This window comes from Chrysemys picta, chromosome 11, assembly GCF_011386835.1.
Source record: "Chrysemys picta bellii isolate R12L10 chromosome 11, ASM1138683v2, whole genome shotgun sequence".
NCBI lineage: Eukaryota > Metazoa > Chordata > Testudines > Emydidae > Chrysemys > Chrysemys picta.
The window spans coordinates 38537163-38558840 of NC_088801.1; the positions used below are offsets into that span (position 1 = coordinate 38537163).

General features: G+C 39.9%; 1 protein-coding gene across 1 annotated transcript in view; it reads left to right on the forward strand.

The window, feature by feature from the left end:
* The window catches only part of MYO3B (myosin IIIB), a 285486-nt gene that overhangs the window by 70099 nt on the left and 193709 nt on the right, over nt 1-21678 (forward strand). Inside the window, exon 7 of the mRNA XM_024114809.3 lies at nt 547-612. Coding sequence (XP_023970577.3) covers nt 547-612 — 66 coding nt within the window. The remainder of the gene's footprint in view (nt 1-546; nt 613-21678) is intronic.

A 21678-nucleotide genomic window follows, 5' to 3' on the forward strand; every position in this document is an offset into this window, starting at 1 on the left:
ATTATACGGAAACATTAATCTCCAGGTTACCAGAATATACAAGGATCAAGTCATTAATGACTGAAAGTTACCACCATTTTGTTGATGATCTCTCCCTTAGTTTTTAATATGCAGATGTCCATGTTTCTGAATATCACGATCATAATTGGTTAGCTGAGTGGAGAAGCCAAGTACTGAATGGGCATGGAGACTGGATTAACTGCTCAGCCCTCAGATGATCCTTTCAGAGTCAAGCTGCATTAAAGCAAACTGTGGGAAAGCTTGCATGATATGCACTATGCATTCTGTACTTGTCACCAGCATCAACAGCAATGAAATAAAAAGGGGAAATTCATTAAGAGGGAGAGGAATTGTCAAAAAAAACCCTTAACCGAATGAAACAGGCATCCAAAGCATATAGACTATTTGGACATTCCTTTCTGTGTCACCATTTTCTATCAGAACTTATATTATCTTTGTTGAAGATCCATGAGAAAATTGCAATAACATTATGATTTAACAGATCTGCCCTTAAAATTTAAAAATTGAAAACTATGTATTTTTCAGAAATCCTCCTCCTACTTTGCTACATCCAGAAAAATGGTGCAGAGGATTCAACCACTTCATTTCACAGTGAGTTTTTTCCTTCCATTTAAAAACTGCTTACTCTGCAAGGCCTTACAGAGTGACAGGAAACCCTGGAAGCAGAATTTACTTGGTACACAGAGTTGTTTTGCTTGGTAGAAGGTTATAACACACATGATCTCAGAAATCGAAGACCGCATGTCACGTTTTGAAAACTGACCAGCTCAGTTTGATCTCTTCATGCAATTTGCTTAACAGCAGCTGTGGACTATACTAAGTTGACTAGCTTCTTGATTTGTGATGGACCAAGGATGAATCTATTAATACACCTGGTTTGCTTGATGGCTTAGAGGTAAAGTTTGGTAGTATAGGAGATGTGGTAGCAACATATGGACTCGCCTTGCAGGGAAGGGTTTGCTGAAGTAAATTCTAGGCCAGGGGTCGGCAACCTTTCAGAAGTGGTGTGCCGAGTCTTCATTTATTCACTCTGATTTCACATGCCAGTAATAATTTTAACGTTTTTAAGAAGGTCTCTTTCTATAAGTCTATAATATATAACTAAACTATTGTTGTATGTAAAGTAAATAAGATTTTTAAAATGTTTAAGAAGCTTCATTTAAAATTAAATTAAAATGCAGAGTCCCCCGGACCGGTGGCCGGGACCCGGGCAGTGTGAGTGCCACTGAAAATCAGCTCACGTGCCGCCTTTGGCACGCATGCCATAGGTTGCCTACCCTTGTACTAGGCAATTAAAAATCAAAATTAAAAAGGAGAGGAACAAAGCATTTGTCCTAACCCCCCTCCATTCAACCTTGGATACCTCTTACAAACCAAAACCAACAGAACATATTAAGTTAGGGACTGATGTGTTATGTAGGTGCCACCCAGCTTCAGCATGGGATCCTTAATAAACCAAACTCATGTTTTGTTTGTTAGTACAGGTAAACTAAGACATGCATAATTTACCAAAAGTCTTATAATAACTTCCATTAATAAGCAAATGTATAATATAATAGAGGTTTATAAAACCCTGACAGGTGTGGAGAAAGTAAATAAGGAAGTGTTATTTATTCCTTTTCGTAACACAAGAACTAGGGGTCACCAAATGAAATTACTAGGCAGTAGATTTAAAACAACCTGTGGAACTCATAGACTCATAGACTTTAAGGTTAGAAGGGACCATTATGATCATCTAGTCTGACCTCCTGCACAACGCAGGCCACACAATCTCACCCACCCACTCCTGTAACAAACCCCTAACCTATGCCTGAGTTATTGAAGTCCTCAAATCGTGGTTTAAAGACCTCAAGGTGCAGAGAATCCTCCAACAAGTGGCCCATGCCCCACACTGCAGAGGAAGTGACCTCCTTGCCAGAGGATGTTGTGAGGTCCAAGACTATAACAGGGTTCAAAAAAGAGCTAGATAAATTGATGGAGTATAGGTTCATCAATGGCTATTTGCCAGGATGGGCAGGGATGGTGTCTCTAACCTTTGTTTGCCAGAAGCTGGGAATGGGGGACAGGGAATGGATCACTTGATGATTACCTGTTCTGTTCATTCCCCCTGAGGCACCTACGTTGACCACTGTTGGAAGACAGGATACTGGGCTAGATGGGCCTTTAGGCTGACCCAGTATGGCCATACTTATGTTCTTATGTTCACCATATCTTAGGACGTCATTCTGCGCGAATATGCCCTAATATTATCAGACCCTTATTGATTCAACACTATTCAAGTTACTTAATGCTTTAAATCTCTTATTCCCGGTGCTTCAACTGAAACAACACTCCTCAGTTTTTGTTTTTTCCCCTTGGCTTTGAAAACCTGGCTAGGTCCGTTCTGTAACTATGTCACAAATAATATATCCAGAAATTTCTTGAACTAGCAGTGGTACACGAACTGAGTCTGACACAGACTTTCTGAAATTGGTCTTTTGGGGCAACTTCCCATTTTAGGAGGTTGAAGATTAAGGACTTGATCCAAAGCCGATTAAAGTCAATGGAAAGACTCCTATTGACTTCAGTGTTTTTTGGATCAGGGATAAGGTAGGGCATAATGTGCTGGCTGACCTATAGATGGTATCTACTACTGCTGAAAACTAAGGGAGATTCTTTTTTTTGCTGAAGTAGTAGAACTCTGCGCATTTGGAGCAGACAGACCTGACCTGTTTTTCTATGCTGCATGTACCTGGTTTAACTAGTAACTATGTAGTACATTGTGATCACCGATTAATTACAAAGGATAAAAATCCACAATGGATGATGGTTGGCTTTTCTTCCATAGTGACAGAGAACCCCTAAAATGCTAAGCTTGAGGTGCTTGTGGCCAACATTCGGGAGAAAACCATCACCGAGTGTCTAATATTCTATTTGTATTGTGTAGAGACAAGGCAGTTGGTAAACATGAGAACGACATTCAACTATTTGATACATCCTGCTTCAGCGTTGTCCTACACACGCTTCCTTCTTGGTGCCTTCATTCTTGGAAAACCTTTCAGAGCTTGGGAACAATACAATAAATTAAGCTTAACACTTACTGACATTTATTCAAACTTTTAATTAAATGTGAACACTGAAATCCAATAGGGTATAAATGACTTTATAGAAGGAGTCAAGGTTTGGTGGTTTATATATCTAGTGTAATACTTGTCTTTTCAGTTTTTTGATACCCTGAAATTATACGTTTGTAATCCGATCAATTTTAATTATTTGTTTCCCAACAGCTTTTCTCCAAGTTCGTTGAACCTGCTTTGTGTTTTTACAGTAACATACACAATGAAGCAGTGAAGTGTACTGATAAACAGTGTTTTAAACATAAATGATATCTGAAGCAATACAACAATTTGTAATAAATTTGCCAATTTTGTAGTTTGATGAAAGAGAACATTGGAATGGAATTTGCTGTGACATTGCCATATTTTGTTTACTAGCAATCTCCCATATGAGGTGAGGTTACGAAACATTTTTACCAACGTTTCAGTTTACATTAGTAAACTTTCATTTTTTTACAATAATAAAAACATCAGACTATACAGCTGTGAACCTTTTAGCCATTAGTGATAATTGGCTCATTTATATGCGTTAGTTATGCATTTGTCAATGCATGACTCATGACAGCTCAGTTATGATAAATTAAAAGTAATGATTATATAAATTCCTTACTGCCTTTTATCCATATGTTAGGACCTTGCCTGATGTTTCTGTCACCCTTGTGATGAGTGGTTGGCTTTGTAGTAATTTCATTATCTACTTCTCTTCTGATGGCCAACATCATTTGCATAACAAGCTTATCTGGTTCAAGTTGTGGTCCAGACCTGTATATTGACACAAAACGGAGCATGCTGCTTCAGCTAAGCATACCTTTAACTTCAGTTCTGTTGATACAATGATTTCATCCTTGCCAACACTGGCAAATTTAGGCAATGTAGTTTCTTTTCCATAGTTCTGTGCCTTGTTCAGAGTCATAGCGGTGCTCCAGATGAAATGCCAAAATGTTTTTCCTGTCCTGAGAGGCTTTTGTATTCTAAGTACTCACTCACATATCACAGTAATTTGTAAAACTTCCAAGCTGGAAGATCTGTTATTTTTCATCTAGCTCTTGAGCTGATTGTAGGCAATAAAGGTAAATTACTTTTGTTAACATGAAATCCACAGAATGCTAATACAATTTGAGTTAGTGATTTTGCTGTAAAATCCCGGTGGACACAAGGCACAGGTACTTTTTACCTGGATGTAGCTAGGTGAGGTCAAAACTCTCTCCCTTCCCTCACCTAGTGTTGACCTTGACTAGCTACATTGAGGTAAAAACTACAGCACCTTGTCTCCACTGGGATTTTGCAATGATATAGCTAATGAGATAGTTAGCTTGCTGTAGAAACACATCTTGTTAGCGTTGAAGACGTAGCCTTAGTCAAGCCATCTCAGACAACAGCAAAATGGCATATCATTTCCTATAAGTAGGCTTGGAAGGATTAGATTTTTGTTGGTATATGTTGATTTCACTGTACACTCACAAATTGAAAATATATTCCCATCAATGATAATAAAAATTTACGGATAGGCAAAGTAAGAAAAATGCTGTGTGAGAACTGTGGTTTGATTTAAGAGTATTTACTTTGTATATTTTGACATGTGATGCGTTTTAACGGTTATAGAGCTTTAGCTTTTTGAATCTCAACATCTACTGTCATTAAATAGTTGCTGTCTGACCCCCTATAATTTCCTGCAACTGTGAAAATTTGATAAAAATGGAAAAAATGCTTAAAATCCATATTTTTGCACAGCTGTGAAAACTTAAATCAATAAAAATCTAAAAAAAAAATGCTTAGAAATAAATATTGATCTCCATCGAAATAATAAAAATCGAATTCTACCAAGCCTATCTATAAAGTTACTTAAACAACTGCATCGATTGCCACCTCTATAGGTACTAAAAATGATAGACTCTTACTTATGTTCATTCAACTGAAATAAAATCTCAGGTTTGAAAAGTTCACTCCCTCCTATGACCGTGAAAATTTATGAGGCTAAAACTTCTTTTTTTACAGCTGCAACATTAATGTTGTCTGTCCTTCTATGATAACACCATTTACACATGTGGTATTTCTGAATTCATGCAGGAATGTTAATATGTTAAATGGTAAAATGAGTAAAGATACAAATTAGTTAAAAGGAGTTCAAGCACCACAAATAATATTGCAGTGACTCTGGAGGCGGCAAGAAGAGTTAATATGTTCTTGGAGCAGAAGGTACAATAGCCTTTATTTATATTACATCAGAAAATGGTCATTTTAATTAAAATGAGCAACGGTATCTCCAGGGACAGACACCTCCTTTTAAATTTATTTAGCCAATGATTAGCTATTATGGCTCCTTCAATTAATTAGTCTCTCTCAAGCTGCAGGGAATTAAAGAATTAAGAAACTCAGGGAGCAGTAAGCTCAAAATGTAAAATTTCAAGATTTAGGGTCTCCAACATTGATCACATATACTATCAAAGATTGATTGTAAAACAATGGAAACCTGATTTCCTAACTTTTTAAATTTAGATTTTTGTATTTAGTTTTCATGTAAAATATGATTATAGCCATGCATCACAAGGTTGAATTTCAGAATGAAGAGTAATTTATATCTCCTAATTGATCATCTAGATCCTAAGGGCCCTATTTTGACCTCACTGATGTCTCATTTATGATCTCAGTTCTCTGGCTGTAGAGCACAAAAATGTGACACACAGAGAGACTATATTAGTGTATTTTCTCGCTTGGGATGCAGTGTACGTGTAACCCTTCTGCCAGGTGGAGCCAGCAGCAACAAGGGCTGGGTTCAGTATCTAGGGCAGTGGTTCTCATACTTTTGTACTGGTGACCCCTTTCACATAGCAAGCCTCTGAGTGCGACCCCCCCCCCCCTTATGAATTAAAACCACTTTTTTATATATTTAACATCACTATAAATGCTCGAGGCAAAGCGGGGCTTGGGGTGGAAGCTGACAGCTCGTGACCCCCCCCACACACATAATAACCTCATGACCCCCTGAGGGGTCCCGACCCCCAGTTTGAGAACCCCTGATCTAGGGGTTCCTTTTCAACAAAACAACACAAAACTGGCTCAAACCCCCACCCAGTGACCTGGGACAATTACACACCACCCCCTGGGCACCTCTAAGAGGCAATACTTCCCCTCTCATAAGCACAGAGTCTGAGTGTAGCAAAACCTTTTAATAAAAGGAGGGAATTAACTGAGCATTAATTTGGGAAAACACTGCAACGAGGGTTCATAAACACAAGCCATGAGCAAAAGACCTACACCCAAGTAATTTGGGCAGTGTCCTTTCCCCCTCAATCTTAAGTCCAGTAACCCAAAAGTACCTTTAATGTGCCTGTCCCTTTTCTGTACCCCAGTCACAGTTGGTGTCCTTGGCCAGTGTAGCCACACAGTTCACCTCCCACCCTGTGTAGAAGGCGTGGGGGGCGGTAAGGAGGCACCTTACATGCTGCACTGCTCAGGCACTCACTTGTCACCCCAACGGCCAATTGCCACGTCTCTGCAGGACTCTGCTCTGGTCCTCTGCACCAGCTTCTCTGCTGGCCACTTGCCATACCTCTCCGCCAGCCGCCCAGCTGGCCACTCGCCAGGATGGCCCCCCACATACACACTTAACACAGCTCTTAGTGATTTCAGCTGTTAGTGGGGCAGCCTCACTGTTGGTGCACTCTGGGCAGTCTCTTGCAATAGAGACACTGTCCGAAAGTAGGTCTAATACTTAGACCGAGGTATCAGTGATTTCAGCTCTGCAGTGTGAAACAAGACTCTCAATTGAGTCTAAATTAGCTCTTTTATTTTACCATGGAGAGAGGAAGGGTCAAATGGTCATTGTTAAGCTCCGGTGATTCTCAGCTGGCATAAGGGCCAAACTGGTCCCTTGCCAAGCTCAGTATTGGGGTGTTAGGAGATATAAAGATGGCACAGTTCAGCCAGACCCAGGGATCAGGGCCATTGACCTTGCTAAACCTTTTTCTTACAATACATTTGTTTTGTAGTATGTAGAGATGATTTGTCTATTCCTAAGTGCCAAGTGATTATGCTCTCTCTGGCTACGTCTACATTTGAGCTGGGAGGTGTGATGACCAGATTGCGTAGACATACACATGCTAACTCTCCTTGAGCTAGCGGGCTAAAAATAGCAGTGTAGCCAGGGTAGCATGGGCAGCAGCTCAGGCTACCTGCCTGAGTACATACAAAGGGGCTCTGAGTGGTACATATTCTGGTGGCTAGCCCAAGCTGATACAGTACACTGCTATTTTTAGTATGCTAGCTTGAGCAGCGCGAGTGCGGGTCCGTCTACACAAGCTGGGACGCTCACCTTCCAGTTCAGATGCAGATATGCCCTATGACTGGTGCTTGTGGGCTCAGGTGCACCTTTGTTGGATTTTTTCCCAGAAGACACAGAATAAAAAGAGGCCTCTTTTGTACTGCACGATGGGAAAAATCTCACTAAACACATGCTCTTCTGATGGAGAGGAGATATAAACCTCCTTTGTCTTCATTCTAGCTGCATCCAATTTTAGCAATTCATTGTCACATTTGGAATTTGGTTTCCTCACTGCAATTCTAGCCCCCTATATGCTTCATCTGGCAGAAATCTGGGTGCCATAATGACCTGTGTGGATGGCAAAAAGGGGAGCACATTCAGAACCTACTACGCTGAGGACAAAATATACTTCTTGTAATATTAGGTCATCAATAGAATGACCTATTGGTTCTAGCGAAGAGAAATCTGAAAGCCAAATATGACCAGGAGTGTCTGAAGGGAGACCAATAAAATAGAATAGATCCTGTGCCTGAGGAAGGAAAAGGTGAGCCCTGACTTTATCCTGACTTCTTCATCATATATTCAACAGGATTTTCAAAATCACGTCCTGTTAGCCTAACCTTGCTTCCGTTGAGGCCAGTGCTAAAATTCTCAATGGGAAGAGTTAGGCCAGCAATGAGTGTTCTGGAAAATGCCATCTGTTATTTTTAAATCCCTCACTCTTCAAAGTAATGTCCACCTGTGTGTGGTGAGCCAAAACCACATGAGATGTTCCCATAGACATTTTTTTTCAAAGCTTGCAGATGTGGTCTCTTATGGTTACACCTTTCTTTATAATTTCACAGTAACTGAGCTTTTCTTAGCTTTCAAACATTTTTTGTTGGTATTTAGATCACATGATGACCAGTGTTAAAATCCAACTGAAAGAGGACTTATTAAGAAAATAGTTGTTGTTGACATTCCAGTATTAGAATATTTCTCTTGTCATTAGGGAAGATTAATAATTTATGGTATTTGCTACCAAATGGCAGATTATTGCAGACATAAATGTGTTCTGTGCAATAAAATTAATATTATGCATGTGACAATTGACCATTGTGTCATAAATTCAATCCTTCACCTTGGTTTCTGATTGTAACTGAAGGAAAAGTAAAATATGTTATTTTTCTTGGTGTGGTGGTTTGAGATACAAGACCTATTTAACCTATTACATAGAGTCACAGAGTGTGCTTTTACTGAAAGGGCATCGGTATGCAGCTCTGTAGACAATAATGTCTGTATCGTGTGTGTCCTTTTGAATTAGGACTGAAACAAAAATGCTGTAGGAAAATCTGCCACCGTTTCCCCTTTATTTTTCAAAACAGGAGTAGCAGTGGGGGGATGGGCAGGAATAAGAACAGGAGGCAGGGAGGCCTCAGAGAAAGGGACACGTCATCATTGGATCATTATTACAAATGTAATTCATGATGTGCCTGTTCCCCTCCACCTGTCTGCTGCATGTGACTAACCAGCATCTGCCAGAGAGCTCCATGGAAGACAGAGGCAGGGATGAGCAGTCAGAGGCAGGTGGTGTAGAGAGGGAACAAAGAATAGAAAATTAACCACTTAGAAACCTTCCAAAAGAGCTTACTTTTCACTCTCAGCTTCCGGGAACCTGATGTTTGGTCCCCTTCAGTGTTGATAACAGGGAAGTATTGACTTAATCAGAATTCTTCTTACAAGTGTGATGGAAATGATAGTGCTGATTGTTAAAAAATTCTTTTTTCTGAAAGGATTAAAATGTCTTAGATGAGGCTTTAATATAATGGATCGTGCCAGTATGCTCTGTGCTATCCCTAGGCACTCATTGCTACTCAGTGTCTATTCACTTTAAAAAATGATTTTATATGGATTTAAAGCTGGTGAAAAATGCTGGATTGATGGTACTAGAGAATGAAATTCTTTGTTTCTCCACGGAACAGGTGTGTAGAGCAGAACACACTTCCCCACAGCAATCTGCCATTGCACTTCAGCCATTGTTTATTAATTGAATTATTGTACCACCAACAGGCCTGGGTCCTCTTGTGCTAGGCACTGTACAAATATATAATGACAAGACAACCCCTGCTCTGAAAAGTTTACCATCTCAGTGTAAGACTATAGACAACAGGTATAGAAATTAAGCAGATGGGGAGAGCACAAGGAAACAATGAGATTAGATTGGTCAGCAGGAAAAACATTGGCTATAGCAAGTCACCTGGGGGTGAAAGAGCAGATTAATTTCAATGCCTTAAACAATCCTAAATCTCACTCTTGAGATGTGCACTAAAGGAGCAAAATAATCCCAACTGTGCTGGTGGTTTTCATGATGCACTGTATACATCTGTGCACTAGGAACTGGACTGAGCTCACCAACTCACTCCACATAGTCCACTGGAGAGCCCCTACTTCTGGTCACATTCTTTACTGACTTGAGTCAAATCCCAATTGGCAATTTAAAAGTGAAAGGATCCACATCTGATTTAGTCATTCCCACTGAGATTATAACTGAGCTGAATAGAATCATGTAGCCATAACCACTTCCATGTGCATTTCATTTTCTAAGATTGTTCCTTTTTGATAAAATTCAGTAGAACCTGCTTTACAGTGAAGTAGCTTCACTATAATTAGCATGTGACCCTCCGTGGAAAAGACCTAACTGGTGCAGGGCAACTGCATGAAAGCCCCCCTTTAATCTTCCATGCAAGAAGGGCTCCTGTATTCTGTAAGAACCATACTTGAGTTTTTACAACATGCACATCTAATAAGAGAGATATTTGCAGCCCTTATAAGATGTGCATGCAGTGAAAGATACAGTAGGGCTTGTACAGGATGCAGGAACTCCAGAAAGGTTGGAAGTGGATATAGATGAAGCTTGCTTTGTCCTGCTACTGTGGGACCCCAGACTCAAAAAACACTAGCTCCCATAGTTCCTTACAATCTAATTTGGGCATCACTATAAAGGGAGCTTAATTCCTTGGAATGCTTTGACAAAACACAAGACTTCACTTTTTATTCATTGCAGGTGCATTTACACTAGGAGTGAGTTCCTTGCAAGTGGTTTCCACTCTATTTTTTCTTAAATGGCAGCACAAATCCATAGAAACTAAAAGAGAAGAAAATGCCAAGTATCTAACACTGTGTGTGTGTGTGTGTGTGTGTGTGTGTGTGTGTGTGTGTGTGTGTGTGTGTGTGTGTGTGTGTGAGAGAGAGAGAGAGAGAGAGAGAGAGAGAGAGAGAGAGAACTTCAAATTTATTGTAAGCACACACATGTAACTGATTCAAGTGTTTGGAAATGTTTGAACTGTCATGTAGACCTGGCTTTGCTGATGTTGCCTTTTAGCATTTTTCCACTCTCCAAACAGCAGGGGGTAACCAAAGGCAGATTAATTGAGCATGGTTGTGCCTTGGATTTTATTAATTTTTCTGTTTTGTTTTGGGGGCTTAACCCTTTGATGTTTATTTTAAAATGTTTTTTGACCATGCAGAGTTATTGAAACAATAAATATTAAAAATAAATCGTGCCCTGAATCATCAAGGTATTGCAGTGAGAGCCAAGCAGTAATGGGGTGTAGCAGCTAATGTATCCAGCAATTAACAATGGGCAAACTTGTAAATGTTAGCCACTGTCTTGGACTGGGCATGGGTGGTCAGGCCTAGCAGTTGGAGCAGTGGCGGTCAGAGTTGGGGCCAGGAAACAGGAGTCTGAGCTGAACAGGGCTGGAGGAAGGCTAGAAACAAGACAGACACAGGAGCAATCACAGCTGCAGGTGTAAGCGTTGAGCAATATCTGGGCAAGTGCTACTGCTGGTCTTAAGAGCAGTTCCGACTGTGCTGCTTGGTCAATCAGGTGATTTGGCCAATGAGGAATTTCGGCTATGGTTAGCTGCTAGCTGACCCCAGACCCAGATGCAGGCCCTCATTTGTGAGAGGTTTGGATGAAATTTATTCAGACTTTGTGTGAAGAACTATCTAAGCCTTGTTAGCTTGCAAATTAGGCTGGGACACTGGCCTTTCTTGCAGCATTATGGCCCTTCTACCTCCAGTTCTGACTGGATCCAGAAAGTGGACTTTTTTAATCCCAGGAAAGTTTCTATGTGAATTGGGACATTTCTCATCACAGCTGGACAGGGTTGCCTGTCCAGAGGCATTTAGATATCACCTTGATGGATGCAGTGTAAATGCCTGGATAGACAGACCTATAGTGGTGACTGACACTTTGGTGAGTGTAATGTGTGTCTGTTATGACTTGCTGTGTGTGCACTGCATCTTCTCACAGGAGAAGATACATTCTCTTTGCTGCAGATTCAGTTACAATTTTGTTTTCTGCTGCACCTGCTACAGACATCTGCGACACAAAGACACTCTGTGATCTCTCGTGGAAACCTTACTTTTGTTCTTGTTTTTGTGCACTTAATTTAAATAAAGGTCATTCTGCATTTTGTGTATCTAAAAACATAGTACCTTGGATTAAAATATTCTTGGCGGTATATTGTTTTGTCCATGAAATGCTGGAAATAAAATATAGTATGTCTAAAAATATGTCTGAGGCCTGGATCTGCTCATTAAATCAATTTTTTTTAAAGAACAGATTTGTAGCTATGGAGGTTGTAATCACTCTGGTTAAAAAAAAAATTAAAAAAGAAACACTAATGCTAGTCTAATCAGTTTTGGCTGGAATAATGAGGGGCATTAGTAATTGTTTTCTCTTTCCGAGCTTACAAAATATTCAGACCACCATTGGTGCTCTTATAAAATCTATTTCATTCCATTTATTCATTAGTAAATATTTGTTCATGACTGCTGATAAATAGTTTCCCCTTTCAGTCATCTGATTTGCCAGTTGCAAAATAGCAGTTTACATTGTTGAGACACAGCAATTCCAACAATGTTATCATCCAAGTGCAAGCAGCCAGTGGATTTTTAGAGGCTATCTTAGACAGGCCTATGTGTGGGTGTCTGCTCTTGTTCCCTGCTAATAAATGCTTCATCTTTTCCTGTAATTGTGGCAGAATGGAAATGGTGCTTAGGAGCCTGGCTGTGAGATTGCAGCAAATGGCTGCAACCTATGTTTAATGTAGTGACACTAATGAATTCTGAGAATTAATTTTCAGCAGAGAAAGCATGATGGAAGATACTAGAATTTCAAATTAAGGAATGGATTGACTTTCGTCAAGGCCAACATGTACAATATTTGTTTCCTTTTCAACCCCTACTTACTTACCCCTCTTTTTATTTTATAGGCACACACACTAAAATGATGTTCAGATTTGGTATATCTTATATGACACACATCTTGTAATGGATTTTATAGCCAATTTGTACAATGAGAAGTAGGAGTCCCACAGCTTGGATTTTCATTTAGAAATTCCATGGGCCAAACAAATTTAATTAATTTGCAGGTGCAGTAGGCTTGGTGTTTTTAGTTGTAGTTACAGTACAGTTGATGTTGGACTGATCACGTTACTTAGACTAACTGTCCAAATTGGTCCTAGCTGAGAACATATTTTAGTTGAAGCCTTTTCTTACTTCAGAGAGCAGTTTCCTTAGTAATATGAACTTTTAAATACATTTTTGATAATGCAACACACATTTTGATTTGTTCTTGACAATAAGACAGACAGCACTGTGGTTGGTCCATAGCTGCCTCCGAGCTACTGTCTTTTAAAAACATATAAAAGAAAACACTTTGGAAAGTAGCTCACGAGAATGTTAGCAGAGCCAAACCATGAGAGGCGTATGAGAGTATACAGGACTTGTGCTGTAGGTTATAAAGCCCAGGATTTTAATCAAGGAAGTGGTGATAGGCCTTCTCTAGATATTCATCTTTTAAATGTAAATGTCTCTGTATTTCAAAGGTATGTGCTCCTGCTTCTGCTTACTTTTTTCCTGACTTTGCCAGATTTCCCCCCAGGATTTCAATCCCTCTTAAATATTCAAATATAGTTTCCCTGCTTAAAAATAAGTTATATGAACATATGGAATTTGTACAGTCCAGTTTCCATTGTGAGTTGGAACACACACAGCTGAATGGCAGGAGAGCAGTAACAACACAACAGGGACAGGTAGATCAAAGAATCTTTAAGGTCAGAAGGGACCATTATGATCATCTAGTCTGACCTCCTGCACAACACAGGCTACAGAATCTCACCCACCCACCCACCTCTGCATGAAACCTGTGTCTGAGCCATTGAAGTCCTCAAATCATGGTTTAAAGACTTCAAGATGCAGAGAATCTTCCAGCAAGTGACCTGTGCCCCACGCTGCAGAGGAAGGCGAAAACCCCCCAGGGCCTCTGCCAATCTGCGCTGGAGGAAAATTACATCCCGACCCCAAATATGGCGATCAGCTAAACCCTGAGCATGTGGGCAAGACTCACCAGCCAGACACCCAGAAAAGAATTCTCTATAGTAACTCAGCTCCCACCCCATCTAACATCCCATCACAAGCCATTGGGCATATTTACCGCTAATAGTCAAAGACCAATTAATTGCCAAAATTAGGCTATCCCATTATACCATCCCCTCCAAAAACTTATCAAGCTTAGTCTTTTGCCCCCACTACTCCCCTTGGAAGGCTGTTCCAGAACTTCACTCCTCTGATGGTTAGAAACCTTCGTCTAATTTCAAGTCTAAACTTCCTGATGGCCAGTTTATATCCATTTGTTCTTGTGTTCACATTGATACTGAGCTTAAATTATTCCTCTCCCTCCCTGGTATTTATTCCTCTGATATATTTGTAGAGAGCAATCCTATCTCCCCTCAGCCTTCTTTTGGTTAGGCTAAACAAGCCAAGCTCTTTGAGTCTCCTTTCATAAGACAGGTTTTGCATTCCTCGGATCATCCTAGTAGCCCTTCTCTCTACCTGTTCCAGTTTGAATTCATCCTTCTTAAACATGGGAGACCAGAACTGCATGCAGTATTCCAAATGAGGTCTCACCAGTACCTTGTATAACGGTACTAACACTTCCATGTCTTATTAGCCTTTTTCACAGCCATATCACATTGGCGGCTCATAGTCATCCTGTGATCAACCAATACTCCGAGGTCCTTCTCCTCCTCTGTTACTTCCAACTGATGCTTCCCCAGCTTATAACATGACCTTGCACTTTTCACTATTACATTTCATCCTATTACTATTACTCCAGTTTACAAGGTCATCCAGATCTTCCTGTATGATATCCCAGTCCTTCTCTGTATTGCCAATACCTCCCAGCTTTGTGTCATCTGCAAACTTTATTAGCACATTCCCACTTTTTGTGCCAAGGTCAGTAATAAAAAGATTAAATAAGATTGGTCCCAAAACCAATCCCTGAGGAAATTCACTAGTAACCTCCCTCCAGCCTGACAGTTCACCTTTCAGTATGACTCATTGTAGTCTCCCCTTTAACCAGTTCCTTACCCACCTTTCAATTTTCATATTGATCCCCATCTTTTCCAATGTAGCTAGTAATTCCCCATGTGGAACCATATCGAATGCCTGGCTGAAATTGAGGTAAATTAGATCCACTGCGTTTCCTTTGTCTAAAAAATCTGTTTCCTTCTCAAAGAAGGAGATCAGGTTGGTTTGGCACGATCTACCTTTTGTAAAACCATGTTGTAATTTGTCCCAATTACCATTGACCTCAATGTCCGCACAAGCTTAAAGGTCTGCTCATAAAGTTCCCTTTGCAGGACTGGGGACTAAGGCAGAGAGATGAAGCCTAGCGTATCAGTCACAAACACTAGAAGTACCCCTACTAGTATATGTCCACTGGTTAGATAAGAAATTACTGTACTCATGAAATCTTTAATCTTTATTTTTCCACATACTTTTTTCCTGTATGACCATGCAGCTCAGTGGAACCTACTGCTTCTCACCTGTAACAGTGCTCAGCTTCATGTAAATTGTATCTTAGTAAGAAAAGGTTACTCCCCCGTGAGGAAATTAATGTCCTTGGCTTCTAGTTGGGGTTCTTCTGTCACATGTTTTTTTCAGGCTTGTCAAGCAGAGGAACATACAGTCACCTCAACAGCTTCTCCTGCTTCTCTGGCCAGCCCAGGTTGACTTGGGAACTGTATATGAAATAGCCCTCTTCTGAAGAACAGGGTAGTAACAGTGCCAGCTGTCAGCTTGGGAAGCAACTACATTATTTAACACCAGTAGAGACACTGGCAGCCTGTCACTTCCTCTTCCATTGAACACACAGCTAAAGCCCAAGAAGAGTTGTTTTAGAGACAAGTTTGGAGGAATATGTAGCACATGTTCAGTACAGCATTATAGCAGCAACTGCAATTTGCTCTCTGTATGTGTGTATATATATCTCCTCAATATTTATTCCACTCTGTATGCATCCGAAGAAGTGGGCTGTAGTCCACGAAAGCTTATGCTCTAATAAATTTGTTAGTCTCTAAGGTGCCACAAGTACTCCTGTTCTTTTTGCAATTTGAGAGGCAGTGCACAGAAGCACAGCATATGAATATATCCCAGAATATACAGTATTTCTAGCTCAAAATAGAGGAGATGCTAGCAATGGGCTATTTGCTGCTGGGTCTGCCAACAGGAGTAACACTATCTTTTAAAAAAAGTGTAAATATTCCTCTATCGCCCTTGATGGTACAAAAACTCCAATTAAAGCCATGTGGCCATCTGATGTATGGAACTTTCCCCATCTTGTGAGTCAGCTAAGTAACCATCCTGCATAATCCAGAGACCAGAGCTCTGATTGATGCCAAGAGCTCTCATCCAGCTCTACAAACAAAGTCAATTGAATTTGAGCTGAACTTGCTGGGGTAGAAACCAATATATTGAGATCACCCTGTGGCTCCTGGCAGAATTTGGGCCTATCATGCAAGCTGAAGCTCAACAATCTCCAAGAGTCGTATGTAGCACCACCTGTGAAAGATGTCCATCCCTCTCATAGGTGGTGCAAGATAGTGAAGAACAATTCAATGTCTTCTTACTAAGAAACTTCTCCTTTTCCTCCAGGACAAGGATCTGGCGGCTGGCCACAGTGATCCAGCCCTTCATCACCTCCAGACTGACCAGTATGTGTGTTAACAGTCTGTAGCGCGATGAGTTCACCTCTAACTCAAGTGAAATCCTAGATGGCAACAGATTTGTTACAATATTCATGACTTCTGATATTTGGGGATTTTTGCTTGTCAGTAGAGAATGGTAAACAGCTGAACAAACTTCTTTATAAGCTGCAATGTGGAACAGTGGGCTGCACAGAATACAGCAGTGAAACACAGGGCCAGAGCAGTGAATAACTTTTATTCCCCACAGGTTGCCTGTTGTTGTTGTTATATTAATATTATTCATCTAGTGCCCAAAGTGTATTAGGCACTTTCTATTTATTTAGTTATTTAGAGTTGTTAAAATATTAACAAGAAGGACACAATCTTAATCCTCAGGCACCTATGACAGGTTATGGAGACAATAACACTAAATCTAACAACTGACCCCTCTCATAAAAGTCAACCTCTCAATAGAGTCCCCGAAAACCTCCAGCTACCATAGAAGCTTCAAGCCACTCTCTTGACAAAACTTATGGATAAACAATAAAATAGGACCCAGCCCAACTGCTTGCAGTCTAAATAGACAAAGGAGAGGGGAAGAGCATTTAACATGCACTAAAATTCTTGCTAAATACAGCCTCCAATAATAATTGTCCCCAGCCATGCCACATTATTTATGACCCTTTCTCCTAGCAACTTGCCTACAATTTAATCCATGTCAAGTTGGTCCTTGTTTTCCGCACCAGCCCCCTTTTACCTGCAGAAACTGAGTATTCTGGGAGGTAAGTCTTGTTGACTTTGGAGGGTGAGGACATGGTTCATGGGACAGTGAAGTGTGTCTTTGATTATACTGTTGCTGCTTTCACTGCTGTTCTGGGTTGCTTCCTCCAGGTGGGGGCTTTTATAGGTCAGCCTATGTGATGTGCTGGTGTGGTGGCTCTGCTCTCCCCTGCCCCTTAAGAGGCAAGAAGAAAGGCAGGCATTGGGGTCCTGGTGTCTCAGAGGGAATCTGGACCAAGGTGGGACCTTCGAACACAAAAGGTGAAATCCCAGCTCCATTAGCAAAACTCCCATTGATTTAAATGGGCCTGGAATTTCACCCAGAATGATTATTTTAAAAATATTCTTTAAAGAGTGGAGTTGGTTTACAAAGATAGTGTGGTGTCTCCAAAATATGTCTGTCATTTCAGTACTTAACTATCCTTATAAAGTTTTTCCTAATATCTAACCCAAATCTCCATTGCTGCAAGTTAAGCTGATTACTTCTTGTATTCCATGTCCACTGAAGGAAGGACAATTGATCACCAGCCTCTTTAGAACTGCTCTTAAGATATTTGAAGACTGTTACTATGTTACCCCTGAGTCTTCTTTTCTCAAAACTAAACATGCCCAGTTTTTTAACCTTTTTTCTTAGGTCAGGTGTTCTAAACCTCTTTTCAATTTTGATGCTCTCCTCTAGATTCTCCCCAATTTGTCCACGTCTTTCTTAAAGTGTGGTGCCCAGAACTGGACACAGCATCTCAGCCAAGGTCTCATCAGTGCTAAGTAGAATGGGACAATTACCTCCTGTGTCTTACATTCCTGTTAATACATCCCAGAATATTTGACTTTTCTGCAACTTCATCACATTGTTGGCTCATATTCAATTTCTGATCCACTATAACACCCAGATTTTTTTCTGCTGTACTACTGTCTAGCCAGTGATACCCAATTTTGTATTTGTTCATTTGATATTTTTCTTCCAAAGTATAGTGCTGTGCACTGATCTTTACTGAATTTCATCTTGTTGATTTCAGACTAATTCTCCAATTTGTCAAGGTCATTTTGAATTCTAATCCTGTCCTCCAAAGTGTTGCAACTGCTCCCAGCTTTGTGTTATCACCACATTTTATAAGCATACTCTCCATTCCAGTATCCAAGTCATTAATGAAAATGTTGAATAGTACTGGACCCAGGACAGACCCTCTGCAGGATCCCACTAAATACATCCTCCCAGTTTGACTCTGAACCATTGATAATTATACTTTCACTATGGTCTTTCAACCAGTTGTGCACTTGTATTATAGTAATTTCATCTAGACCACATTTCTGTGAGAATGTCATGTGGGGCTGAGTCAAAAGCCTTACTTAAATCAAGACAGATCACACCTACTACAATTCCAACCCCCGTATTCACTAGGCCAGTAGCCCTGCCAGAGAAGGAAATTAAGTTGGTATAGCATGATTTGTTCTTGACAAATCCATGTAGGCTTTTACTTATCACCCCATTATTCTCTAGGTACTCACAAATTGATTGTTTAATAATTTTGTTCCAATATCTTCTCAGGTATCGAATTTAGGCTGACTGGAAATTCCTTGGGTCTCCTTTGCGACCCTTTTAAAGATAGGCACTATATTTTCCCTTCTCCAGTCCTCTGGGATCTCACCTTTTCTCCGTGAGTTATCGGGGATAATCGCTAATGGTTCCGAGATTGCTTCAGCTAGTTTCTTAAATACCTTAGGACAGGGGTTGGCAACATTTGGCACGTGGCTCGCAGGGTAAGCACCCTAGTGGGCCGGGCCAGTTTATTTACCTGCTGACGCGGTAGGTTCGGCCGATCGCGGCCCCCACTCACTGCGGTTCACCGTCCTGGGCCAATGGGGGCGGCGGGAAGCGGGGCGGGCCAAGGGATGTGCTGGCTGTGGTTTCCCGCTGCCCCCATTGGCCCGGGATGGCGAACCGTGGCCAGTGGGGGCCGTGCTGCGTCAGCAGGTAAATAAACTGGCCCGGCCCGCTAGGGTGCTTACCCTGGCGAGCCGCGTGCCAAATGTTGCCGACCCCTGCCCTAGGATGAATTTTGTCAGGCTCTGCTAACTTGAATACATTTAACTTATCTAAATATTTGTTAACCTGATCGTTCTCTATCCTACCTTATGTTCTGTCCTCCTTGATGTTAATAATATTTGTGTTAAGCATCTGGTCACAATTAATATTGGCTCATTGTGCTTTTTAATTGTATTAAAATGGGAGAACAAAACAATCTCTAACTTCTATTTTTTTACTATATTTTTGTGACATTTACCAGAATACCGTGACAAAACCACAGTATAGTGTAGGTAATTTTATAATATACTTACATGCAGTACCATGGACAGTTAGATGCTTCAGCCCTGGACCATCTCTACATGTAAGACCATCTATCAGAAGCTCTAGGCCTAGTCAGCAGAGTTTCTCTAGACTTCCACTGGTGTAACTCAGAGCAGAATTTGTCCTAGTGTCTGCAAGACAGTGAGATAAAAAGTTTCCATGCTATTAGTGCTTTTAACAGCACTTTACCTGTCCCATTTCTTGTGCAGACTTCACTCTAACCCTTACTGTTTTAATTGTCTTAAAGTAATTGGAATGTTGTCTTTGAACCTAGTATTGTCAAGGGTGGTAAATGTCAAATGAATTCAATATAAACTTTTCAGTACCAATTCCCCATGGTAGACATTTGAAATAAAGTTAATCACTAGTTCTATTTAATAAGGAATATGTGACTTTGAATACCTGATAGTTTTGTGTTTTTCTCTCATTTTCATTATAGTATTAGCTCTCCACTTACACAACTCACACACAAAAGAGAAGGGTATACATTTAAATGGAGATTGACATGCCCAATATTTTATATGGGAGTGCATTCACTTATAAAAATCATGGATAAAAAACAAAAAACCCCAAAACAAAACAAAAAGGACTCAGAACATGTAAAAGACAAATGATTGATTTCTTTTCATGGCAGGACAGGAGTGGTATTTATAGCTCTGCAGTCAGAGGAATGGAGATAATGTAGGTTCTGTTGGTTTAGTTTTTCTATCAGGAAGCTCCAGTTCTAACAGATAGCAAAACTGCCCTGACCAGTTGTAAAATTGACAGAACATTTTACAGACTGTATTTGCTGGACTAGATGATGGTCAACGAGAAGGGCTGTGAAAATGGTCCTGATGAACCACAATTATTAAAGTTATTTTGAAAGACAGAGGTTGCAGGATTATTCTGGGAACCAGGCTTTAATGTTCTAGAAAATATTCAAGGTGAGGCTGAGCTTCAATAATTTGCTAGTGCATTTTGTCATTTTATAATAAACTAAAATGTACAATGTTTTAGATATAATTTAAAATCTGCAGATTTGCTATTGATAGAGTATTGAGTGCTATAAAAGGTATGAAAGTTTCATTGCACTTTTTGTGTAAAATGGCATCCTCTGCTTGTCAAATTTTCTCATGTAAAGGAAAGACTTCTTTAATGTATATTTGATGTAATTGCTTCATGAAACATCGGTAAATATGAAGTGTTAAAACATTTGAATTTTAAAGCATCTATTCAGACAATCTCATCTTGGACTGGAGTCCAGTAGGAGTTCCCTGAAATGATAGATATATGCTAGGATTGCCATATATACTGTAATATAGTTTTTCTTTTGCTGATTCTCAAAGGATCGTAATGTTACAATCACAGTATAATTACTGAACTAAATAAAATTGAACAAACTAATACAAAAAGAAATTAAAGGACACTTTTGAAAAAAGTCTGATAGTTTAAATGTATTTCTCTATTTGGAGCATATTATTCCAGCTTTACTCTACTGGCACGGAATTATACTTCTTATCATGGCTTCCTAGATTTTAGATCTTTGACAGTACTCTGATATTTATTAATTAAAGTCCATGTTAATTTAATAAGCTCTGTCTGTTTGCTCATTATGAGATCACCTGACCCCGCCAGTGATTGAACTTATCGATCATGGTTAGCATTTAAGTCTGAGTCATTTGTGCCTAGTCTGATATATATTAAGTAGGTTTGCTAATTTACCTATCAAGGTTCTTATACTAATACCCATCACCATAGTATGTGAGAGTCATTGAAAACGTTATTAGTTTATTAAAAACTTGGCATCAAATTGTTCTGACCAGTGTTCACTTACTCATTTATTTTATTGGGCTAAATCCTGCAGTCCTCACTCAGTCAGAATTCCCATTGGATAATATGTAGGAAATTAATGACTACAGGACTTTACTCTATGTTCTCAGATGAAAACTACTTTGAATGGATACTACAAACAAGACTGTAGTAATGCTGCAAACCTGTACTTTATGCTGTTTCCTCTTTTTAAAAAAGATTTGACGTGTTTACTGGCCCAAATTCTGCTCTGTTACACCAGCGTTATAAGTGTTAAGTAACTCCACTGAGTTAAGTAATGTTATTCCAGATTTACACCACTGTAAATGAAAAGTGAATATGGTCCCTCATATAATTAATAACACC